This window comes from Terrapene carolina, unplaced genomic scaffold, assembly GCF_002925995.2.
Source record: "Terrapene carolina triunguis isolate 2854851 unplaced genomic scaffold, T_m_triunguis-2.0 Scaffold180, whole genome shotgun sequence".
Classification (NCBI taxonomy): domain Eukaryota; kingdom Metazoa; phylum Chordata; order Testudines; family Emydidae; genus Terrapene; species Terrapene triunguis.
The window spans coordinates 5,501,514-5,524,744 of record NW_020664531.1 but is presented as its reverse complement, the minus strand read 5'-3'; the positions used below and the strand labels follow the sequence as shown (position 1 = coordinate 5,524,744).

General features: G+C 42.2%; 1 protein-coding gene across 1 annotated transcript in view; it reads right to left on the bottom strand.

Moving 5' to 3' along the window:
* The window catches only part of LOC113407031 (adenylate cyclase type 1-like), a 220,507-nt gene that overhangs the window by 135,261 nt on the left and 62,015 nt on the right, over positions 1-23,231 (bottom strand). The window contains exon 2 of the mRNA XM_026654114.1: positions 12,387-12,536. Within this exon, the coding sequence (XP_026509899.1) occupies positions 12,387-12,536 (150 nt within the window). The remainder of the gene's footprint in view (positions 1-12,386; positions 12,537-23,231) is intronic.

Below are 23,231 nucleotides of genomic sequence, written 5' to 3'. Positions count from 1 at the left end.
AAAAAAAAAAAAAAAAAAAAAAAAAAAAAAAAAAAAAAAAAAAAAAAGGAAGGAAGGAAAACAGCCTGGAATAAACTAAGGAAGCTGTAAGGGAACTCACCAATTTTAAGCAATCAGATTCACTTGATGCTAATCTACACTTACCATGTACAATAGAGATTTTCCAATCAATACTAAGACAGAAAAAGAAATGAGACCACATAGGAAAATTAGCACAAGTCAAAAGATGTACTAGATACCTGTTTCTTCTGTGAAATCTGAAGGAATCTGGAAATCTAAATGAAATAAAAAAATATTCCCCACTCCAAAATGATAAAATCCAAACAAAATACTCTTATACAGCATACAAAATGCATTATATTACAAGAAAAGGGGACAGGTTACTACATAGTCTGGTATCTTCTTACCAGCAGAGGTGTGGTCTGCTAGCTTAGGACACATGTAGGGCAAATCATACGTTTGGACCATATGCTGTCCTATTTTAGATCCAAGCAAAGCGCACCTGCCAGAATACACATAGCTTGCTGAATTAAGGGCAGGATTCATTTCCTGCAATGCCCTCTGATAACGCAGTAAACACAAGTAGGGCCCAATTTTCAGCTGATATAAATTGCTGTTGTCCTACTGGACTCTGTGGAGCTATACCAATTTATAGCACCTGAAGACAGCCCATGATATTTTAAAGAAAGAGATGAGAGCATACGTTAACTTGCACTACAGAGCTGGTTGGCTTTTAAGATGAACGTATGGGTGAATACATTTGTAGGGACATCAGTGAGGGGGAGGAAGATTTGATTTAGAAACATGCAGGAGATACAGCCCTATAACAGTATTCAGGATATCAGTCTTCTACTGCTGAAATAAGAACAACAGTCTAACCACACATTCATAAGTATGTACTGTTTTGCACAGTGGTTTGTTAGTGCCCCCCCGAGTCAACTAACTGAAACACACTACAAATGCTTTGTTGACTTGAAACTGTCTCCCTGTATTTCCATCCTACAAAGAACCCAGCTCACATCCATGAACGTGTGAGAATGCACGCACAAGGTTACATTAGAAAACAGCGCTTTAGACTTAAAAGCCAACCTTGACAAAATGCCTTCTCAAGTATCTGCTCTCATTTAACTTCAGTGTCATATGTTCTGACTTTCTAGAGTTCTGATTATGATTATTTACAAGGTATTATCTACTGAAAGCAATATGGTAGTCTAGCCTTAACTATGTAACGACAAGCTTTATAGCCTGGATCCACAAAGGTACTTAGGTATTTAAGTCCTGTTTGTAGGTGCCATTGAGATCCACAAAACTCCCACCTGGCTACCATCTAACCCTGTAGATACCTAATCACTGGGCGATGGGATATTCCTCAATCTCACCTATTGAAGTTGTTCCAATTTAATCAAATAATTAAATATTAATTGGGCCAAGGAACAAGTGAGAATGACTCTATAGCCCAGTGATTAGTGTATTCACCTGGGAGGTGGAAGATCCCTGTTCAAATCCCTTCTCCATATCAGGCAGAGGGGGACTTGAACTGGTGGCTTCCCACATTCCAGGTGAGTGCTGTAACCACTGGCCTAAATGTTATAAGGAAGGGCATCCTCCTCCCCCCTCCACTTTGTGCATTTAGGTGGCCTCTGAGCATGTCCACTGGATCGGATCCCACATGCAACGTAGGCAGAGAAGCATCTATCTTCCCCTGGTTTGTGGATCACTAGAAGACACAGGTACCTCCCTACAGCATGGACTTGGGTGCCTAGCTCCATGAGGGGCTTAACGTACCCCCCTCTCATCAGCATCTCTCATTGGCTAGCTTAAGTGGCTCCCCACCTAGCGTGCTGGCTTTATGGATCACATTCTAAGGCACCTATTTCTCGCTGTTCACTGTATAGGAGCCTAGATGCCGGATTCAGATTTTGTGAATCACAGCGTTGTTCCTGTGGCTTTCTAGGTTTCTAAAAGTTAGACCCTTTGTGCATCTGGCACCATGTGTTTGTGTCTTTATCCTTACTCCCTTATCCTCTTTCATGGAAAACAATGAGATATCAAACAGGCAAAAACAAAACCACCACCACCACCAGAGGCAACACATGGGCGGGTACATGGGGTTACGTGTCCCCCTAGATTTCTTGAGCCGCTTCCAGGGCCAGTTCCAGCTTTTTTGCCGCCCCAAGCGGTGAAGAAAAAAAGAAAAGAAAAACCCGATTGCGCTGCCGACGAAGTGCCGAGGAAGAGAGGGACTGAAGGACCTGCCGCCAAATTGCCGCCGAAGATCCGGACATGCCGCCCCAATAATGGACGGAGTGCTGCCCCTTTCTATTGGACGCCCCAGGCACCTGCTTCCTTCGCTGGTGCCTGGAGCCGGCCCTGGCCGCTTCTCGCTGGGAAGCCCAGCAGGAGGCAGCAGCTCCCCCGGTGGCAGCACTCACCATGTGTTCATGCAGTGTGGGGAGGGAAACTCCTGGGGGAATTCTGCGCCACTATGTACGCACAGAATTCATGTGCCATGCAGAATTTTTCTTCTCAGCAGAAAATACATTCTGCTGAGAAGTGCAGCAGTTACACCTTTCACCCTACAGGGGCCACTGTGGCATCAGAACAGAGAGCAGCTGCTCCTAGGCAGGAGCAGCCCCAGCTGTGGATAGGGAAGAGAAGAGGCTGTGTTCCTCACAGTGCCCTGCCTGTGGGGCCAGGTCAGGAGGCCTGGGATATAGGGGCACATGGGGCTGCTGTGTGGTCAGAAATTGGGATTCAGAAGGGCAAATGGGGGGGACAGACTGGGGCTGAATGGGATGGGGCTGCAGGGACAAATGGGGATGGAGAGGGACACGGCTGAGTGGGGGTGCAGAGCCACATGGGGGAGGGAGGCTGGGTGAATGGGGGTGCAGTGACACATGGGGATAGGAGCAGATGTGCCTGACTGAATGAGAGAGGCTACGGGTCAGCCCGGTCTGCATGGGGAAGGCTCCCTAACAATCCCCCTTCGCCCCCTCCCTCCCAAAAAACCCTGTTCCATACTTCTCCCATCCACACCCAACAACCCTCCAAGTTCACATCCAGGCTCCTTCCCAGCAATTACTTCCTTCTCCCTCAGCTCCTCCATTACCCCTGATTTCCCCAAGCCTTTGCACTGCTTCTGAGGGGTCTGGGAAATAAGTTTCTGTATTGTCGTTTAAATGAATTATTACACAAAGTTCTATATTAATATGTCTAGTAAGGAACCTATTTGTCAAAAAACATTTCCTGAATCTTTTTTGTTCCTGAATCATACTTGCTGACAGCTATTTTGAAATAAATTACTAAAATAATTGAAACTGGCATGATTATATTGCGTCATTTTGAAAATAAAATATGCAACATTTTGCAGAATTTTAAGACAGTCTGCGCAGAATTTTAATTTTTTTGGCACAGAATTCCACCAGGAGTAGAGGGAGGAAGCAGCAGGGTGGCTGGCTGAAGCCTGAGCTCCTCCCCACTGTTACATGGGGCTCCTTCTCCTTCCCTGCTGCTGAAATCCCAGCACTTCCCACTGCCTGCTTTGCAGACCGCCTGCTGAACTCAGTCAGGGGGTATTTTCAAGATTGGGAACAGGAGCTGTCATGTGGTGCTCAGTGCCAGGCCCCATCCAGCCCAAGAGCTCCAGGGGTAAGTGAGGGATCCTGTCTGGGGGGGACCCTGCTGCTGCCACTGGGGGAGCATTGAAACAGCAGCGGCCTCCTATGTGCCTATCAAGGAGAAGGTGATTTGGGGGTGTCATATTCCCTGTTCCAACAAAAAGTGACTGATAATTCTCCAACTTCTTGTTAACTGAGATGATCCAAACCCAAGCACCATCCCACCCCGGCGCCACCCACCGTGATGGCGCATAGGGGACTGTGCATCCCAACTGTGTTGCCCCTTTTGTTGGTCTTGTTTTGAACACTTGCTAAATTGATCGAGAATAGTTCAGGCAGGGAGGGTGGGCCACCACAGGACACAGAGCAGGAGGTAGTAGTTCCTAGTGTATGTTGACTACATACATATCAAGTTTCAGGGGGGCAGTGGCAGAGGCAACACATGGAGCGCTCACATGCCCCTACAGAACCTTTCAATTGTGCTGCTTCCCCTCCCCCCCCGCCACTATCCACCATTATGTGTTACTTCTGTACCACCACTGCAATCCTTTATATGTTACATTGAGGGTTTTCTAAAAGAGAACACATTTGAAAGTTTCCAGGAACAATACTATGTTTATCACTGAATCCCCCGTAGCTGCTGAAGTTTCAACAGTTTTTAGAATGCTACAAAATGGAAAATTTTAATTTAACTGTTTTTCTTCATCTCTTCAACCTACAATGAGCAAGCGAAGGTTCCATGAGGATAATTAAGAGCTCATTTCATTTTAGTTGCCTTAAATATTTTGCCACATCTATGAGAAAGATATACTGGAATAAGGAATAGTTCAAAACCTCTCTCCTACATTATATCAATTATTAATAACTAGAGCCTGCCCTGTGAAACTGGGAAGAAGTTAATAGAGACATTAGCTTAACTGAGACTTGTGCCTGGGAACCAGAGTTCATGTACTGTATTTATAGGCTTTAAAATCTGTTTACTTGGCATAGCTCTGAGACCTTCTGCCAGATAATGGAAATGGCTGAAAGCTGATTTTGTTGTTTAAATGTCAGTGTGCTATTGGGGTGGAATTAAACTGTAAGTGCAAGTGTTAAAGTGCCTGATATGACAGCAGGTATGAGTAATGTTCTTTTATGAATGTCTTAAGTTTTCTGTATTTTTAATATGATATAATGATTTTATAATTATTTTGTAATTTATAAAAAAAATTTATAATGCAAGTACAATTACATTACAATTAAAATGTGTAGCTAATACAGTTTACAGACCTATACTCTACAAGATGCCTTGGGTGTGGTTTTTGTTTTGTTTTGCACTTCTAGATACCAATGCTACATGAAAACCCCACCCTCTGCTATTAGACACATTCAGCTAATTGAGACATTTCTCTGCCTACTAACAGGTCCCCAGTGACCACATTCTACTGTAAAATGAATGCGGGTACTAATTCAGCCATGTGCACCTTCCACTGCAGGTTGCAGAGAGGAGCAAAATGGGGTAGGATAGCCAAACCTGCAGAGGGAGGGAGCATCAACCTAAGGCCCCACTCCTGCAAACACTTACACACATGCTTAACTTTAGTACCGTGAGTAGCCTTAGGATTTACTTGGATTTACCTGGTACTTAAAGTTAAGCATGTGAGTAAGTGTTTGCAGGAGCGGGGCCTAAGGGATGGATTACACAGGACTGGGGCCGAAGGGATCTTTGTAATTACTGCTGTGTTGACCAGCAATCACTCCCCGTCTACACCTTCTACTTTGGAAAGGGGAAGAGAGGCAAGGAGTAGGGCAATGTGGTGGACGCAGCCAACAGTCTGCCTGAGATGAAAATAAGATAAGCATTTAAATGGTCAACTGGAGTGGAGAATGGGGATGTTCAAACCTTTGGTGCTTGTTATTGCTTGGCGAGGGACTTTTTCCCCTGAAAGCCTGGGTTAGCAGGGCCTCTCAGCACATCAGTTTACAATGCAAGGGCTCTTTTCAAAATGGACAATGGTAAAACCCAACTTAAAATAAAAGAAACAGATTTTTCAGAAAACTGCAAGCTACAGCAAAAACTTCAGTGAGAGCCTGCAATTGTGAACATCATTTTCTCCTCTCCCTGATGCTAAGGAAGGGTGTTCTGTTTTCATGGACGCAGGGATTTTAAGGCCAGAAGGGACTATTAGGGTTATCTGTTCTGACATCCTGCATAAAACGGACCATAGAACCTCACCCAAGGATGCCTGCATCAAGTCCATAATTACTGGTTGATCTAGATTCAGAGTATAGCTTTTAGACATAGACAGTGTTTTACTTTTTTGGAGGGAGGATTGTACTGTGTACGTCTCAGTGATATATTTAGGCTTCAATTCTGCACGGCCATGTATACAATGTTGCAATTATCAATTCAAGTCACAAAGCACTAAGAAGGACAGGAAGTGTCGGGGAAACCAATTATGCATTAACTAGAGCACAGCTGGCAAGTTACGCTTGCCTAACTGCAAGAGTAAGGCATAAGGGAAACAAAAAAGCTGAGCACGTACTACCATGATACAGAACATAGCCCAATCCTGCAAACAATTTTATATATGTACAGTTGTATGCACTTGAATCATCCCCTTCCACTCAATAGGAACACTTACACATGTAAAGTTACACAGAGGTATGTTCGCAGGATCTGGGTAAATAGGTACTTAAACCCACCTTTCCTCAGACACACTCATACTCCATCTGTACCAAACCTCATTTTTTAATCTCGTTCACTTGCAAGTTGATTGGTTCATGCTCCTATTCCTTGCTGCCCTGAATAACATTATTAAGGGCCTGTCAACAGGACAAGTCATTGCACAGCACATCGGGTGTGAATCTACCATGCACCAGCTTGCCACACAGTAGTGTCATCCCGCGTCGACACTGCCACAGCACATTGTAGCAGTGGCCATACGGGATGCTGTTACTGCCTAGCAAACTGGTGTTCTATAGATTCACACCCTGGTTTGCTGTACCGTAATCTGCGGTGTAGACACATCCTAAGAGTCAAACCTGGACCTTTCCACAGCAAAGTAGAGCCTTAACCTGAGACCACTAGGTAGGGCTAGAAATCTTTTTTAATACAATAGTCTACATGAATTAAACACAAAGATGTAGTGGACACATGGAGGGGTTAAGAGGGATTATGTAGAGTGGTGGGAGATTGTCACTAAACTAGAGAAAAATCCTGAGCCCAACCTGCCCTTATTGACATTCATGACAAAACCCTCTATGATATTAGGACTGGTCCCTGTCAGCAAAAAGTCAGACTTTTTCACCTTTTTTGGTGAAAACAAAAAGACACTTTCACAGGTTGTTAATGCTGCAGAAAGTACATCATTTGGCTGGTGGAAGTGATGCACTTTTACCCTGGATCAAACTCCGGAATATGTTGCAAAAAAAAAAAAAAAAACATTGGCAAGTGAATACCCAATAAACAAGCACTGCTAATATCACACAACTCTAACATGGTGGTGGGGGGTTAGTTGTATCTTTACAATCTGCCCATGGTAAGGAACAGCAGGTAGCTGCCCCACCCCAAATGCAGACCAGGAAGGGAATTATTACTCACCAAGTCGCAATTCCCTCCCTGGTTCCCCCTTTGTTCTCTGCACTGGCCAAGATTCCACTCACTCCCCACCAACCTGCAATGGAGGGGAAGTAGCAGCTCCAGAAAGCTGCTCTTCCCGCTGTGCTGTGACTTCCAATGCAAGTAGTTAATGCAGTGTAGGGGAAGGGAGCTCCTTGCTCACGAGGCAGGTGACAATCCCCACCTAAATTAATCTTTTCCTGCTTTCTTGATTGTAGAGCAAAAAATATGGGTAAAACAGAGAGAGAAGAAAAATGCAGGTATTTTGGTTGCAATTACACATTCCGGGCCCAAAGCCTACTCCTTTGGGAGTTTGGCCATTCATTTCAGTAGCAGCAGGATGGAGCTCACAATATTTACATTAAGAGGCTCGCTCTAGAAAGGATGGTATTGCTGCTGAGATTTATGAATAACAGGAGCAGCATGCTTTTCCCAAGAGGCCGATCACAGTTATTCTCTGTTGGCCCAGAGCCTTGGATTCAGTGGTTGCTTTTGAACCTTAGCCTCCCATCTGGCGGCATAATGAATGCATGCTGCCATGCCAATGAGATAATTTATCTGTCTTAACTGCACGCAGCAAAAAAGTTGTAAATGCTAAATTAATTTTTTTTAAATCACCCTGCTTCAAATGCCTTCTTGCACGCTCCTACTACCGGGGATGCTGACTTTCTGAACATGCTGTATACAAAAAAAGAGAGATCTTAGCTTTCCCCATTATAAACAGATTTACCACAATTACCATGTGTATCTGCTACTACAGATGTAGTAGCAGGAGGAAATCTCACAGAGGAGGAAATCCACAGAGGAGGAAATGTCCCTTGCAGATAGATACAGCTGCAGCTCTGTCTTCACAAAGTCACCATTTTAAGTCTAAAAGATTGTGTGTGTTCAAAAGTCAACAGGGGTCTGGTTTTGCTGTTTCATTAATTACATGCATAGGAACATCAGGGAAAGGGTTTTAACATTTTGGTTTGAAATTCTTAATGTAAAAAGGCTACAGTATTTGGGTCAGGGCATTTACATTAGAACAAAATCGGATTAAAAGTATCAGTACTTTTCTTTTTTTACATTTAATATTTGTAATTCTCCAAATGAAGGTACCAGGATGCTTATACATGCCCAAGTAGTTCACTAATGTCATTTTATCCCCACCTCTCCACTTTTCAACAGCCCTAGAGTTCTCAGTGGAACTAAATCGCATGATAGGTAGGCCTCAGAGTGTTATCAACTGGAAACTTGGGCTACATTAGGCCATAATGGACCGATAAGAGTATGGTAGCTTGTAATCAGGTCTTGGTGGGGTTTTGGAGGGAGGGAGTTGGGGTTCCCCCCCCTCACTGTTTTAAAAGTGTTGTTATTTAGTTTGTGTTTAAGTCACCAAAAGTTGTTTGAAGGTGCTGTATATTGGTAAATGAGTGCTTTTCACCACTGCATATTGTACTGCATAAAGTAATTTCTGCCAATGTATTAAAGTGAAGAATGTAAGCTATAAGTGTACTCGTGTACTTGCTTATTCAATTAGAAAAATGTTTATCACGTGTATCTTACTTTTAAAATTGTGCAAAGTGCCTCTCTTTTGTCTATTGTTTTTGGGGAGGTGTTTGCTTCTTTGCTTTTTTACAGATAGTTATCAAAGACACATATAAAATAACTAGAGATGGGCAAAACAAACGGTGCTTTGGTTTGAGAACACAGAAATAGATTTTCAAAAGGCACAAATTAGAGTTAGGTATCTAAGTCCCACTGAATTTCATTGCGACTTGGGTGCCTAAATGCCATGCACTTGGAAAATCTGCTCCCTTGTCAATTGGGTTTAATCTTTGTAAAATCATAACCAAAACAAAGAGTGATTTGAATGAAGGTCACATTTTATCCAAACTCCCAAAATTCAAAGGCAGGGAAGTCAGAGGTATCTATGTATGTGTTATATAAATACACATGCACATGCGCATGCACACAGTACATCTATCTATGCAAGGAGTATGGGGAACAAACAGAGACCACTGGAAGTATTAGTACATAAGCTAAATTATGACTTAAGTAACATCATCAAGACTTGGTGGCCTAAATCTCATGACTGGAATATTGGTATGGAGCGGTATAGGTTTTTCAGAAAGGACAGGAGTAAAAAAAGGGAAGAGACATTATATTATCCAGCAAGAATATATACACTTGTTCTGAGGTCCAGAAAGAGATGAGAGAAACGCCAGCTGAAAGTCTCTGGGTAAAGATAAAAGGAGGGGAAATAAGGGTAGCATCATGGTAGGGGTCTACTATAAACCACCAAATCAAGAAGAGGCATTTCTAGAACAATTTGTAAGCACCTAGAAGATAATTGGGTTATAAGGAATAGCCAGCATGGATTTGTCAAGAGCAAATAATGTCAAAACAACCTAATTTCCTTCTTTGACAGGGTTACTGGCCTAGAGGAAAGGGGGAAGCAGTAGACTTGATATACCTTGATTTTAGTAATGCTCTTGACACAGTCCCACATGATATTCTCTTAAGCAAACTAGGAAAATGTGGTCTAGATTAAATTACTATAAAGTGGGTGGCACAAGTAGTTGAAAGACTGTACTCAAAGAGTTGTTATCAGTGGTTCACTATCAAACTGGGAGGCCGTATCTAGTGGGGTCTCACAGAGGCCATACTCCGCTACCCATAGATGTACCATGCGGTAGGTCCAGTACTATTCAATAGTTTCATTAATAACTTGGATAATGGAGTAAAGACTATGTTTATAAAACCTGTGGATGATCCCAAGCTCGGAGGGGTTGCTAGTACTTTGGAGAATAGGATTAGAATTGAAAACAGCTTTGCAAAAAAGGAAAATTGATCTGAAATCAATTAGATGAAATTCAATAAAAACGAGTGCAAAGTACTTCACTTAGGAAAGAACAATCAAATGCACAGCTACAAAATGGAGAATAACTGGCTAGATGGTAGTACTGCTGGAGGTTATAATGGACCACAAGTTGAATATGAGTCAACAAAGTGATGAATTTGCAAAAAGGCTGATATCATTCTGGGACGTATTAACAGCAGTGTCGTATGTAAGAGATGAGAGGTAATTGTCCCACTCTACTCAGCAGTGGTAACACCTCAGCTGAAGTGCTGTGTCCAATTTTGGGCACCACACTTTAGGAAAGATGTGGACAAATTGGAGAGAGTTCAGCGGAGAAAAACAAAAATGACAAAAAGGTTTAGAAAACCTGTCCTATGAGTAGTGCTCTACTAATTTCACGGCCATGAAAAATGCGTCACAGACTGTGAAATAAGCCCTTCCGTGAAATCCAATCTCTCCCTGCTGCTAGGAGTGCCCCAGCCACGGGGCTCCTAGCTCTGGCTGGGCTGTGGAGGGACAGGACTTGTCCAACCCCTGCACAACCGCTTTCAGTGGGAGCTCAGACCCACCTTCGGGTGCCTTCCTCTGCTGCAGTATGCTCTGAGACTGGACAGCAGCCCCAGAGGTTCCTGCAGCTGGAGGAGGCTTCTGGAGGTGGCTCTGATCTTCCCCTGCTGCTAGGAGCGCCCCAGCCAGGGGGCTCCTAGCTCTGGCTGGGCTGGGGAGGAACAGGACTTGTCCACCCCTGCACAGCCGCTCTTGAGGGGAGCTCAGACCACCTCCGGGAACCTCCTCCTGTTGCAGGAAGCTCCACGGTTGCTGCCTTCAGAGTCCAGCTTTGAAGGCAGCACAGAAGTGAGGGTGGCAATCCTGTGATCCCTCTACAACAGGTTTGTGACCGCCCCATAATCCCCTTTTGGATCTGGACCTCCACGGTTACAAAACTATGAAATTTCAGATTGAAACACCTGAAAACATGAAATTTACCAAATTTTCGAATCCTATGGCCGTGAAATTAACCATAATGGACCGTGAATTTGGTAGGGCCCTACCTATCAAGAAAACACTAAAATAAAAAAATGGACATGTTTAGTCCTAAGAAAAGAAGACGGACATAGGGCCTGATAACAAATCTTTAAATATGCTAAGGACTGTTATAAAAATGTTGGTGATCAGTTGTTCTCCATGTCCACTGAAAGAAGGACAAGAAGTAATTGGCTTAATCTTCAGCAAGAGAAATTTATGCTTGATATTAGCAAACACTTTCTAACTATACGGGTAATTAAACTCTGGAATAGACTTTCAAGGGAGGCTGTGGAATCCCCATTATTGGAAGTTTTTCAGAACGGGTTGGGGAAACATTTGTCAGGGATGATCTAGGTGTACTTGATACTGCCTGAGCACAGGGGGATGGATTAGATGACCTCTTGAGGTCCCTTACAGCCCTACATTTCTATGATCTATGGTCCCTGTTTTGGACTGTGTTACAAAAAGAGATAGACAATGATAGGGTTGGGGGAAGACCTGATTTTGGAAAATCTCACCAGAGCGGGTTTTGTTTCACAAAACCAAACCTAAGACCAAGAAGTGACTTGGATCCAAGTCCCATTTTACCCAACTACCCAAAGTTGTTTAAAGAAAAGGCCCTACATATTCATCATAGACTATGAACAGTATACCACAACGAAGACCTGATCCAAACTCCACTGAAGTCAATAGAAAGACTGACTGGGATTCAGCGGGATTTGGATCAGGCCTCAAGAGAGTGATAATGAGTTTTGCTGCAGTGATTTTCCTTATCATACCTTATTTCCGTGTCAGTGTGGAAGGCTGATTGCTGTAGTTTTAAGTGAAATATACTAAAAACAGTACTATTTTTAAATGAGTGGAGGGATGGATTGTGGTTCAAACTGTTTGGCTGAAACACTGGAGTCTGTTCTCCCTGTAAAGTGTGTTTTTACCATAACTCTCATTAATATTTATGGGAGGTGCAGACATACACCTAGGCAAAGAGAAATTTGTACAGGATGTCTAAAATCCACCTTACATTCCACATGCAAATAAAAATATGATTTCTATATTGTCTAAAATGTTACCTTTCTCCCCAGCCTAGAAATTTTCCACTTTGGTGAGTGAGCTAATGCTAACTATGTGGATGCTCCTGCATGTTATGTTTTTGTGGCAGATCAAGAGTAAAATGCAAAGCAGAGAAACTCCCCTGGCAATAAGGTAATTAAAGACCTTTCCTCATGAATTAGTCTCTCAACTTACAGTACATGTATCTATAATGATACCAAAGAAAGAAGAGCACTTTTAAACTGACCTGTTTTTCATTTTCATCCTCCAGCTTTAGCCTGTCTTCTATGCAGTTCCTGGCTTGAAGGAATGCCTTCCTCTGAGCCCTTTCCGTCAAAATCCTCACAAAGACCCCATACAAATTTACACTGACAAACAGGATAGCATTGGCCATGAGCTGTAAGGGAAGAAGAAGAAGAGAAAAAAAAATAAAAAAAAATATTTTAATATACAGATTTTTTTCATATTACTACTCATTAATGAAAAAGTGACTATTTAAAATCTGGCCCTATAGACTGCGTTGGTGAAACACTGTCCTATATTACAACAGTGTAGAAGCAACGATACCAGCTGTCATACATCTAGGCAGGCATATATCACAGTCTACAACTTTTAATTTGCTAAAGGTAACTTTTCTTAAGGTGACCAATGGCTTATTATTATTTTTGTTCATCATTAGGTCTTTCATTAAGTCATTGGCAAATCTGTCTATGTACCAATATGACCCTTACCACCATCACCTCACAAATCAATAACAGATTTTAGCCTCACATCATCACTGTGAGGTAGGGAAGTATTATGCCCATTTTACAGATAGGGAACTGAGGCACAGAGAGATTAACTGAGTTGCTCACAATCACACAGGAAATCTGTGATTGAGCCAAGAATTGAACCCAGTTATCCTAAGTCCCTCTTCAGTAACTCATCCACTAGGCTGTCTGGCCTGCATCTGTGCCATTAGCCATCATATTGTGTGGTTTTGAATGTCTACTCTAGAGATTATTGACATAACGATCCTGCAGCGTGCTGAGTGCCTCCTACAACATGCTGAGTGCCTTCAAATCTCATTGACCTTAACGGGAGTTGAGGACACTCAGTATGTTGTAAGAGGCACTCAACAGGATCAGTCCCTACCCAAATATTGAAGACAGGAGGAAATGGACTAGCTAGACAGTATACAAATTTCACATTGAAAACTGCACTTCTACCTACGAAAGAAGGGAAACAAAAATGTGTGTTAATCCAAAACAAGGCACTCTTGTGTGAAGTACAACCTTAGATTCATCCCATTAGGTCTTGAGCTGGATTAAGAAGTGAGGCCCTGCTCCAGCAAAACACTTAAGCATATCTGTAACTTTAAGGATATGAGTAATTCCATTCTACCCTAGTGAGAAACTTAAAGATGAACTGCAAAACAGCACCACAACAGTCTGTGCTCCTACGGCTCCGTTTTTGGGTCTACCGGAGACCTCACTTTGCTACTGATTTCCTCCTCGGCTTTAAAATATTAAGTGCTAGCTTCCTTTTTCTTTGGAGTGATTGTCAAAATGACATCACCCCAAAATCAGAACTGAAGTACAGGTCTTACAGCCCCTTCTTGAGAGAGGAAGGAATGAAGTTGAGTCTTAGGTTGTCTTCTTTACACAGGCACAAGATTCTCTATGGCCTTGGGCAAGAAAATATGTGGCCTCTCTCCCTCCATGTTCTATAAAATGGCGATAAACATATTTACTTATATATCCACTGCTCAGAGGTGATCATGGGGATGAGTTACTGCTTGTACAGCACTTCGAAGATGTAAAACACAATATGAATGTTATTATTTAGAGATATTGAGGGCATAGAGAGATGTCTCCGGTTCTTGTTTCCATTTATCTTGTATTGTAATAGAAAGCTGTTCATGGCGTTATCAAATTTCGGCACAAATAAAAGCCACTGAAAATGTACAAGAGAAACTTCAATGGAGCCTGATTTTTAGAGGCATGAATGGTGCCACTATCACTGAAAATCTACATTTTATCATACACTCTGCATGATCTAATGGTTGTGACTATTGCAATACTAGTGTGTTGTAAAGCTGATTTGTGCTGGTCCAATGGCTGAAAAACCGCATGGATATTTAGCAGTTAAGGCTGGAGGCAGCTATCGAAGACCACAGACTGAACAATCAGAACAACTATGGACAATGCAAATTGCATGACTTTGCTCAGAAGTGGTTCTAGCAACATGACTGTGTTAACAAATGGTGTCAAAACCTAATATTCTTCTTTGGATATTGATATTACGGTGAGATCGGAGCTGGATAATTGTTTTTAGATGGAATAAAAAAAATTAATTCAATTTCTTGGCCTTCTATTGGAAGCAGTAAAAGAGCATATATTTTAACAATCTGCCAGCTGTTCCGGGGCTGTCATTACGATTTCACTCAAACTCTGGTGATCATCTGGACCCTGAGCAACCAGTAGGTGGGTCGTTGCAATCATGCAGCCACTTTCAAACGCAGCAGGGTAAGTCATTTTCTGACAAAGTTTGAACAGTTCAAGATAAAACAGAGGCTTAGCTGTCAGCATTGGCCTGCAGGGAATCAGGAAAAGTGATAAAGCAAGTAAAAGTCACAGAATTAAGAATGTGAGAAAAGAAAGTAGGGTAGATTGTCTCCTGATAGAAGATTCTCTCCCTCCCCTCCCAAGGGCCTCTAACTTTTTTTTTTTTTCCTGACTGGAAATGCCACATATTTCTTTCACTGTTGGTTTCATGGATGTATGCCATTTTGTGGTCCCAATATACATACACTATCTGACATATGACCTAGGAAAGGTTAGTAAGGTTTTCAGAATTAAAGCCAATAACGAAATGGCCTTTGCCAACTAGATGGACTCAAGCAAGAGGCCAAGATTAGGCCATGAGTCTTAAAAATGATTAGTGACTTTAGGTGTCTGAATTTCTGGGTGCCCAAATTGAGACACCTTAAAGGGGCCTAATTTTCAGAAAGTGCTGAGGGAAAATTCAATACTTTTAAAAGGTGTCTTGGGTTGGGCACCCAGAAATTGAAGCATCAGAAAGAAAACCACTAGTGATGTCCAAAAGTCTTAGTTTAAATTCTTGCTCATAAGATTGTAAGCTCTTTGGGGGAAGGGACAGTCTTTTTGTTCTGTGTTTGTACAGTGCCTAGCACAACAGTGTCCTGGTCCATGACTAGGGCCCCTACTTGCTACAGTAATTCAAATACATTCATAATAATAATACTCAGAATATACGCCACGTATTACACTAGAGGGTAGCAACAAAAAGGTGGTATTTTCTAGGTAATTACCATCTTCTATTCGCTTAAAAAGAAACAATTATTTTTTGTTTACTTTATATGACAAGAAATTGCAAAGAAGCTTTTGGGGTCCTCATTTGGAACCGGAAGCACGCAATCAGACAGCAGCAGAGACCCCCTCCAAAAAAAAAGAACCAAAACACAAATCCAGTACAGTACTGTGTTAAATGCAAACTACTAAAAAAGGGAAAGCAGCATTTTTCTTCTTCAAGTACAGTTTCAAAGCTGTGTTTAGTCAATGTTCAGCTGTAAACTTTTGACAGAACAACCATAACGTTTTCTTCAGAATTACGAACATTTCAGAGTTATGAACAACCTCCATTCCCAAGCTGTTTGTAACTCTGAGGTTCTACTGTAAATAACTGATGACATTCATAACCAGGTTACCCACTAGCTGGAATAACAAGGTCCTCAGTAAATTCTGTCCTGAAAACCATTTTCTGTCTTTGATTGAAAAAACTTTTGAGGTTTTGATTACCAGCCCTTCCCACTGGACTATAACCTGGTGCATGACACAAACCTGAGAAATTACAAATGCTAAAATGGTTTCTTGATTACTCAGAGGGCCTCCTATGTAATAGCTCTAACAGGGAAGGATCCTAAAGTACACAGCTGGAATAGACTAAAAGTAAATGAGAGATGTAAATCACTGTGGAACAGTTTTTAACGAGAGCCCCTAATCAAATGAGATTTTGCTCTCTGAATGAGAAAGTCAAGGTCATGATCTCGTATAGGATTGAAGACTGATTTCAATGGGAGTTGCAGATGCTTGGCATTCTCTGGATGAGGCCTTAATTGCAAATATCAGTTACACCTCTACCTTGATATAACGCTGTCCTCGGGCGCCAAAAAATCTTATCGTGTTATAGGTGAAACTGTGTTATATTGAACTTGCTTTGATCCACCAGAGTGCACAGCCCCGCCCCCCCCGGAGCACTGCTTTACCGCATTATATCCAAATTCGTGTTATATTGGGTCGTGTTATATTGAGGTAGCGGTGTACTTGAGTCACTCCCACAGTGGCACAGCTGTTCGTGAGCTGTCACATTGTTCTGTGGGAGGTGGGGAATGCAGCAGAGTGGAAGAGTGAGGGGTTGCTGTCAGCAGTTCTAGTAGAAGGCCAAGATCTGCAGAAAATGCTGGTCCAGTTCTTGTGGATCCTTAGGCATCTGTGGCCAACTGAAAGAGCATAAACTAGTAATCAGAGAAACTGAGTGGTATTCCCAGTTCTTTTCATTGACTTGCTGAGTGACATGGGGGCAAATAACTTATCCTTTCTGTGCCTCAATTACCGTCTGTAATACTGGAACAATAACATTTACTCATTTTTGTAAAATACTTTGAGATGTATGGATGAAAAATGTTATAATTTTTACTATAGACAATACATTTGCCATTATAACTCATGCATCCATGAAAGAGCAACAAGCTTCACAGAACATTGGTAATAAGAGTCTTACTTAAATGAGTTTTAGGCCTGGTCTACACTTAAATTTAGGTTGACATAGCTATGTTGCTCTGGGATGCGAATAATCCACAACCTTGAGAGATGTAGGCATGCCAACTTACTGTGTATGCAACTAGGTTGACAGAAGAATGCTTTCATCAACTTCACTACTGTCACTAGTGGAGATGGTGTTCTAACACCGATGGATAAATTCCTTCGATCTGTGAAGACTGCATCTACACTATGGGGATATGCTGTGGTGACGCTGGTATACTCCCCATAATAGAGACATGGCCTTAACGTTAACACTATAACACAATACCATTAAATCTTTGCTGAAAAGTGAGACAAGACTGCTTTTTTGTGTGTGTGAGAATTAGAGAGGATGTAAGTGATCAAAAAGCGAATGAACAAGGTTTTATCAGAGTTTTAAACGAGAGTGTCAAATATTTTTCTTTTTCCTTCCATGGGATATGTTAACATTAGAGCACCTCCTTTATTTACAGCACACGACAGACTAGCGTAGAAGAGAATTTCAAGATGCCGTCAATTCTAATATTTCCCGATGCACGATTGCCTCTTGACCCTGATGTGGCTTTGTTAGGTCTAGTAATTCACCTAATCAACTCATTTTACAGCCTCTTGAGAACACTTAATTACTACATCTGCTACCTCCTTGTGCTGAAGTGTCATCACACACAGGAGCAGAGCGCTGACAATGTTCCTTTAGTTCATAACTGCTTCCCAAACAGCACTCCCTGCTACCAGTACACTAAACTCCAGCCAAACAGATGATCTATAGATTTAACATGTATTCCCAGCTTGTATAAAGCCTTCCCTTATTCTTGCTATTTTATTTTTCAATTGGATTATGCCATTTATTAAGCAGATCTCGTGCTTTTGTGCTGACCACTCTTTCTTCTTCCTTTTCAGATTCAAGAGGAAAGTAAATGGTAGTAATGTGGCCTAATAGGGGACTAGCCATTTCAACGTCCTATAAGTGACCATAGGCAACACACAGCCTTTATGTGCCATATTTTTAGGAAGTGCACATGCACAATGCATGATCTGTGCATATAAGTCAAGGATTTGCACATACGCTCACTTCTGTGTGCATGTGTATTTCACCAGGGTGCACACAGCTCATGAGCACGGTTTTAAAAATGTAAGTCTCAGCATTGTATATAATCCTGGAAATTTTTAGATGAAAGATGTACAATAAGAACAAAGGATTATCTTCAAGCGCCATCAAGTTGATGGCGTCATTAGGCCTATATATGAACCAGAGTTCTTCCATGTTTAAACTCTGTTCTTCCATGTTTAACTTTAAGTGGCCTCAAAAGCCAAGGACAGGAATTGGAATGTGTAAATAGTCAGTTACCTATTACGACCTTGCTTATAACCAGGTCCTAAGCAATAATGATGAGGTTTGCATGTTTCTAGCTGGAGGAGGGGTAGTAAACTAGAGTAAATAGGACCCAATGATTGTTTAGAGGAATGTTACTAACAAGCTAGATTTATAGCCCTAGAATGATTTAACGGCTTAAATGTATAAACATGTCTTCGGTAGAAAGGGGAGGGGGAGTGGGGGGGGTGATACAGGGGGAGAGAAGGGAGGGCTTAATTGTAAAGTATAAGAAGAGAGAAGCTGCTTTGTTCTGTGTGCTCGATTTGAGACTTGCCTGTCTCCTTGCACCACTTTGAGATCTCAAATAAACCTTTGATTGTTTCTCCACCCCGGTGTGTTTATTGGCGCGAAGCACGCCGGGCAACGAACCCCTGTTGCTTTGCCTCGGGCACCTCTGTGCCAGCAACAAAGTCCTACCTCTTATTACTACTAAAACCAAAAGAAGATTTTTGTGGGGAGGAAGAGAGCTTTGAGGAATGCACTTCATATGTTTACTTTTTTCCTCTTTCATTTAAGGCATATAGTACAGGGAGATTAAATATATTTCTATTTTCATCAGGGCTTTCATTGAAATAAAATCCAACACTGCTTTTTTTTTTGTTTTTGTTTTTTAGCAACTGGAAACCATTTTTTTTTTCAGATTTAAACTAAAAATTGAACATATTTTGGTTTTCAGTTTTTCAAGAAAACCTGCCCAAAATATCAATGAAAATAAATAAAAAAATTATTTTCCCAACCAGCTTTAATATATAAGCATCTAAACATTTGGCCTCATTTTTTAAAGTGAGGACCACCTACTAACTGCTAGGTGCTCAACAAGCTTCTTATTTAGGTTCTTAACTATGGCTTTATGAGATTAACTTTAGGTTTCTAATTTTGAATGTTTTGGCCATTGTAACTATTTAGATTCTAAATACAATTTAATACTGAACAGTTACAACCCCTTTTTTGTATCACGTGAACAAGTTACAGAAATATTTTCTTTAAACGTACACATGTTCATGGAAAGCAAATTTCAGGCTGTAGCCAGAGTTCACTTAATCATGAAGAAAAAGTTGTTTCATGGCAAAATGAAATTCATTTCACAAGGAACCAGCAGTCAGTTATAAAGTTTCAGTCATCTGATCAAAGTGTGGAGAAAAAGAAATACCACGTGTCCTAGGGGACTAACCTACATTCTAATATTAAAACCTAAACTGCCACTCAAATATAGAATTGTGCAGATGAAATATAGGAAGGAATAATCACAACAAACATTTTGCAAGCAACTCACAGGCTGAAGCTTGTTCAGTCATAAGATTCAAAAGACTGCAAATAGTGCAGTGCAGACACTGTTTGTTATGAATAGTGGGCCCAGCTCTACTCAGAATGCTATAAGCTGTTGCCAGGTACAGCAGTGGCCTGCAAAGTCCCAGCTGTAAAAAAACAAAACAAAAAATGAAGCCCCAATTTGTTTCCATTTCAAGCCAATTTCTTACCCATCCCGATATGCTCTAGGTCTCACTCACTGGATTTTGAACTCATAATATTTGAACGGATTATTTTTCTTGTTTTCTTATTGGCACGTACTCAGCCATACTGAAGTTAAATACCAACCATATTTCCATACGTATAGTCAGGTCTTATCTACGTGCAAATGCAGGTTTCCTTTTTTTTTTTAATTGTGCAGGGACTACAATGGATGGATAGCAATATTTGAAGGAAAGTCAAATAAGTCAAAAGCATTTCCCGCGCCTCAGAACAAGTCTGGCAATTCTGAGAACATAGTTTAACACCTCTCTCCTTTTGCTTTGTAACAATATAGTGAGAAATGCAGATAATGGTTGTTATTATTGAAAACCATAACATTATACTAATGATTTTGAAATTTTGCACTGTCACTTAGTGGCAATGTTGTATTAGATGCCTAAAATGTTACATTTCCACCACTTTAATATAGGTGAGTATTCTGAATATGAGTGTTCTGAGCAGAATATATCCCTTTACTATAATTATAGGGCCAAATCACTCCCTTTCTGTGAAAAACCTGCAGGAGTGGGCTACAGGGGAGGAAAGCTTGGGGAGGTTCCTTTTCTGGAGTTTCTTGCAAATGTTTACATGGTAAGGGAAGGAATGGACAGGAGTTGGTCCTATCCACTTCCCCAAGAAACTGCTGGATCCTCTTGCACCATACTGTGGTCCATTATTGGATATCACTTCTCAGGTAAACCACAAGGATAAATAAATAATAAACTATTTAGTGTTTCTATAGTCTTGTTGCAGGGTGTTTTTTGTATTTTTTTTGACATTGCAATTATTTCTGTCCAGTCTGAATAGCTATCGAATCCTACAAAAAAGTATTGTTTCTTTTTCACACAAATCAATATAAAATGTGTCACTAGAATGGTTTGCTGCCGTTTCCACAGAAATTATGGCCAGCATGCCTTTTTCTATTTATGCACAATTGCTTTCATTACTTATTAAAGTTCTGTTAAAGGCAGTGCCTTCGCATCAAAATGGGAAAATCACAGCCTCTATCCCCCACACCATGTAGTACAGCGGTAGGCAACCTGAGGACCCCGGGCCGGCAGACAGTTTGTTTAGATTTGCACGGCTGCACACAGCTCCCAGTGGCCGCGGTTCGCCATTCCCGGCCAATAGGAGCTGTGGGAAGCGGCGGCCAGCACGTCCCTACGGCCCGTGGCACCCATTGGCCAGGAACGGCAAACCATGGCCACTGGGAGCTGCGGGTGGCCGTGCAAATGTAAACAAACTGTCTGGCAGCCCGCCAGCAGATTACCCTGACCGGCTGCAGGCTGCCCACCACTGATGTAGTGCAATACAGGCTAGATGAAGTGGGTTTTGACAATTATAGCAAAACAGACAGCATTGCTGTCTTAACATTTATTTCCTTGTATTAAATGCAACCACTTAGTCCTTTGACCACCTCCTAGGCTTGTCCCTGTGCAACAACTCATTTAAAGGTTGAAAGATTTTCTAAAAAAGCCACGGTAATTAAAACACACTTAAAAATAATGTCTTCGGAAAATATGTTTTCCAAGCTATTTTTGCAGCTTTTGGTGGAGGTAGAGTTGCTAGGTGAATGGATGTGTTAAGCATTTATGCACAATTTTTCTGCATCTATGTTCCAGAGCTCCATGCATGGTTGTGAGAACTGACATACAGTCAGCTTCACCAGGGCTCTATATTGCTCTAGGTGGATAAACATTGCTTCCTGAGCCTGCAGTACTCATTCTAAAGAGGTACAGGGTTAGACCGTGGCTTCAGTTCAGATCTGCCCTGAGCAAGGGAGAGAACATTGTACTACTGCCTGTGGAATAGCCTAGGAAGGAGATTGTCACTTGGGCCTAGATTCACAAATGTACTTAGGCACCTAAAACCCTGACTTAAGTCCCACTTTTAGGCACCACTGTTATCCACAAAATTCCTACTGAACTCTGTAGGTGCCTAAAGTCACTCTCTACATTTTTTCAGTAAAAGTTCCCTCAGTGCCTATGTTTCTGCCTTTGCGCATGCACATTGCTGCTTCCCTATAGGTGCCTGGACACCTATCTCCTGCCTAAGGCTCAAAGTAATACACAAAGCAGGGAAGACAGTTGTTCCGCTGCCTAAGCCGTGTGTGGGGCCCAATCCAGTAGGCGTCCTCTGAACACACCTACCAGATAAGGCCTCTCAGACAAGTTCACAAAGAATAGTCAGGGGAAGGACCGCACTCAGTGGTCAAGATGCTTGTCTGGGGATGTGGGAGACCCCTAGCTCAAGTTCCTCCTTCATCTGAGTGGTAGAAGGGATTTAAACAGGGATCTGCCACTTTTCAGGCGAGTGCCATGGGCTCCAAAAACCTTTCCTATTAAAGCTGTCCCATTGTGGATAAATAATGAAAGACTTATTGGACCTGAGGGAGATGACGACCATGAGAACAACTGTGTAGCCTGGTGATTAGAGCAGTCACCCAGGATGGCAGAGTCCGATGGTCTAGAACTCTTGCTCCAGTGACTATTTATCCACAGTGGAACAGCTTCAACAGGAGAGACCGAGGGAGCCTCACCGTCAGAGTATCCCATAGCCCAGCGGTTAGGCCCTCACCCGAGAGGTGGCAGATCTCCTTCCCCTCAGATGGAGGGAGGACTTGAACTCGTATCCCAAGTGAGTATCCTGACCACTGGGCTAACGGTTATGAATGAGGTCTTCCTCCCTTGCCCTCCACCACCACTTCTTGCAAAAACAGCGTAGGCACTTAACTCCAAAGAAGGTCCCTGGCTGTAAATCATTAGCAGCACTGTCACCTCCCTGCAGCCCAGCCTGACGCAGCTATCTCCGTGAGTGGAGTGGGGCTTAACACACCCTACTCTAGTCAGCATCTCCTGTTGGTTAACTTAGGCAACTCCCCAGCAACACTGGCTTTGGTGAATTGTATTCTATGGCACACATCTCTCCTCAAGCTTGGATAGGGAGCCTGGGGCCCATCTCTGGCTTTGTGTATTCCAGTGATTTTCTAGGCGCTGTGATGCTCAGCATCACTAACTCCTTTTGTGCCTCCAGGCCTTGGAGACCAACAATCTCCCAGTTTCCCTACTGTTCTGGGGAGGAAGTAAACTGCACTGTGTCTTTACCTGGTGCAGCACAAATGGCCTGATGTGCTAGTAGCAGCTATGTTGCTGGCCACATTGCCCCCTACCCACCTCAGTGGTGACCACATATTCAGAATATGGGTTTGGTATTACAATTGGTACTGTCTAGCGACTTCTTTCTGACCTTGATTGTCATCTGACTACATGGACATTATCAGCTCTTGGTTCACTGATGTTTGGAGTGTCCAGTTTCTCTCACTAGGTTTGTGAGATAATGGCTGGGCTCCAGGATAAAATCTACCCTTTTCTTTAAGCTTTACAAGGGGGGTCCTGGTACTCAGTTC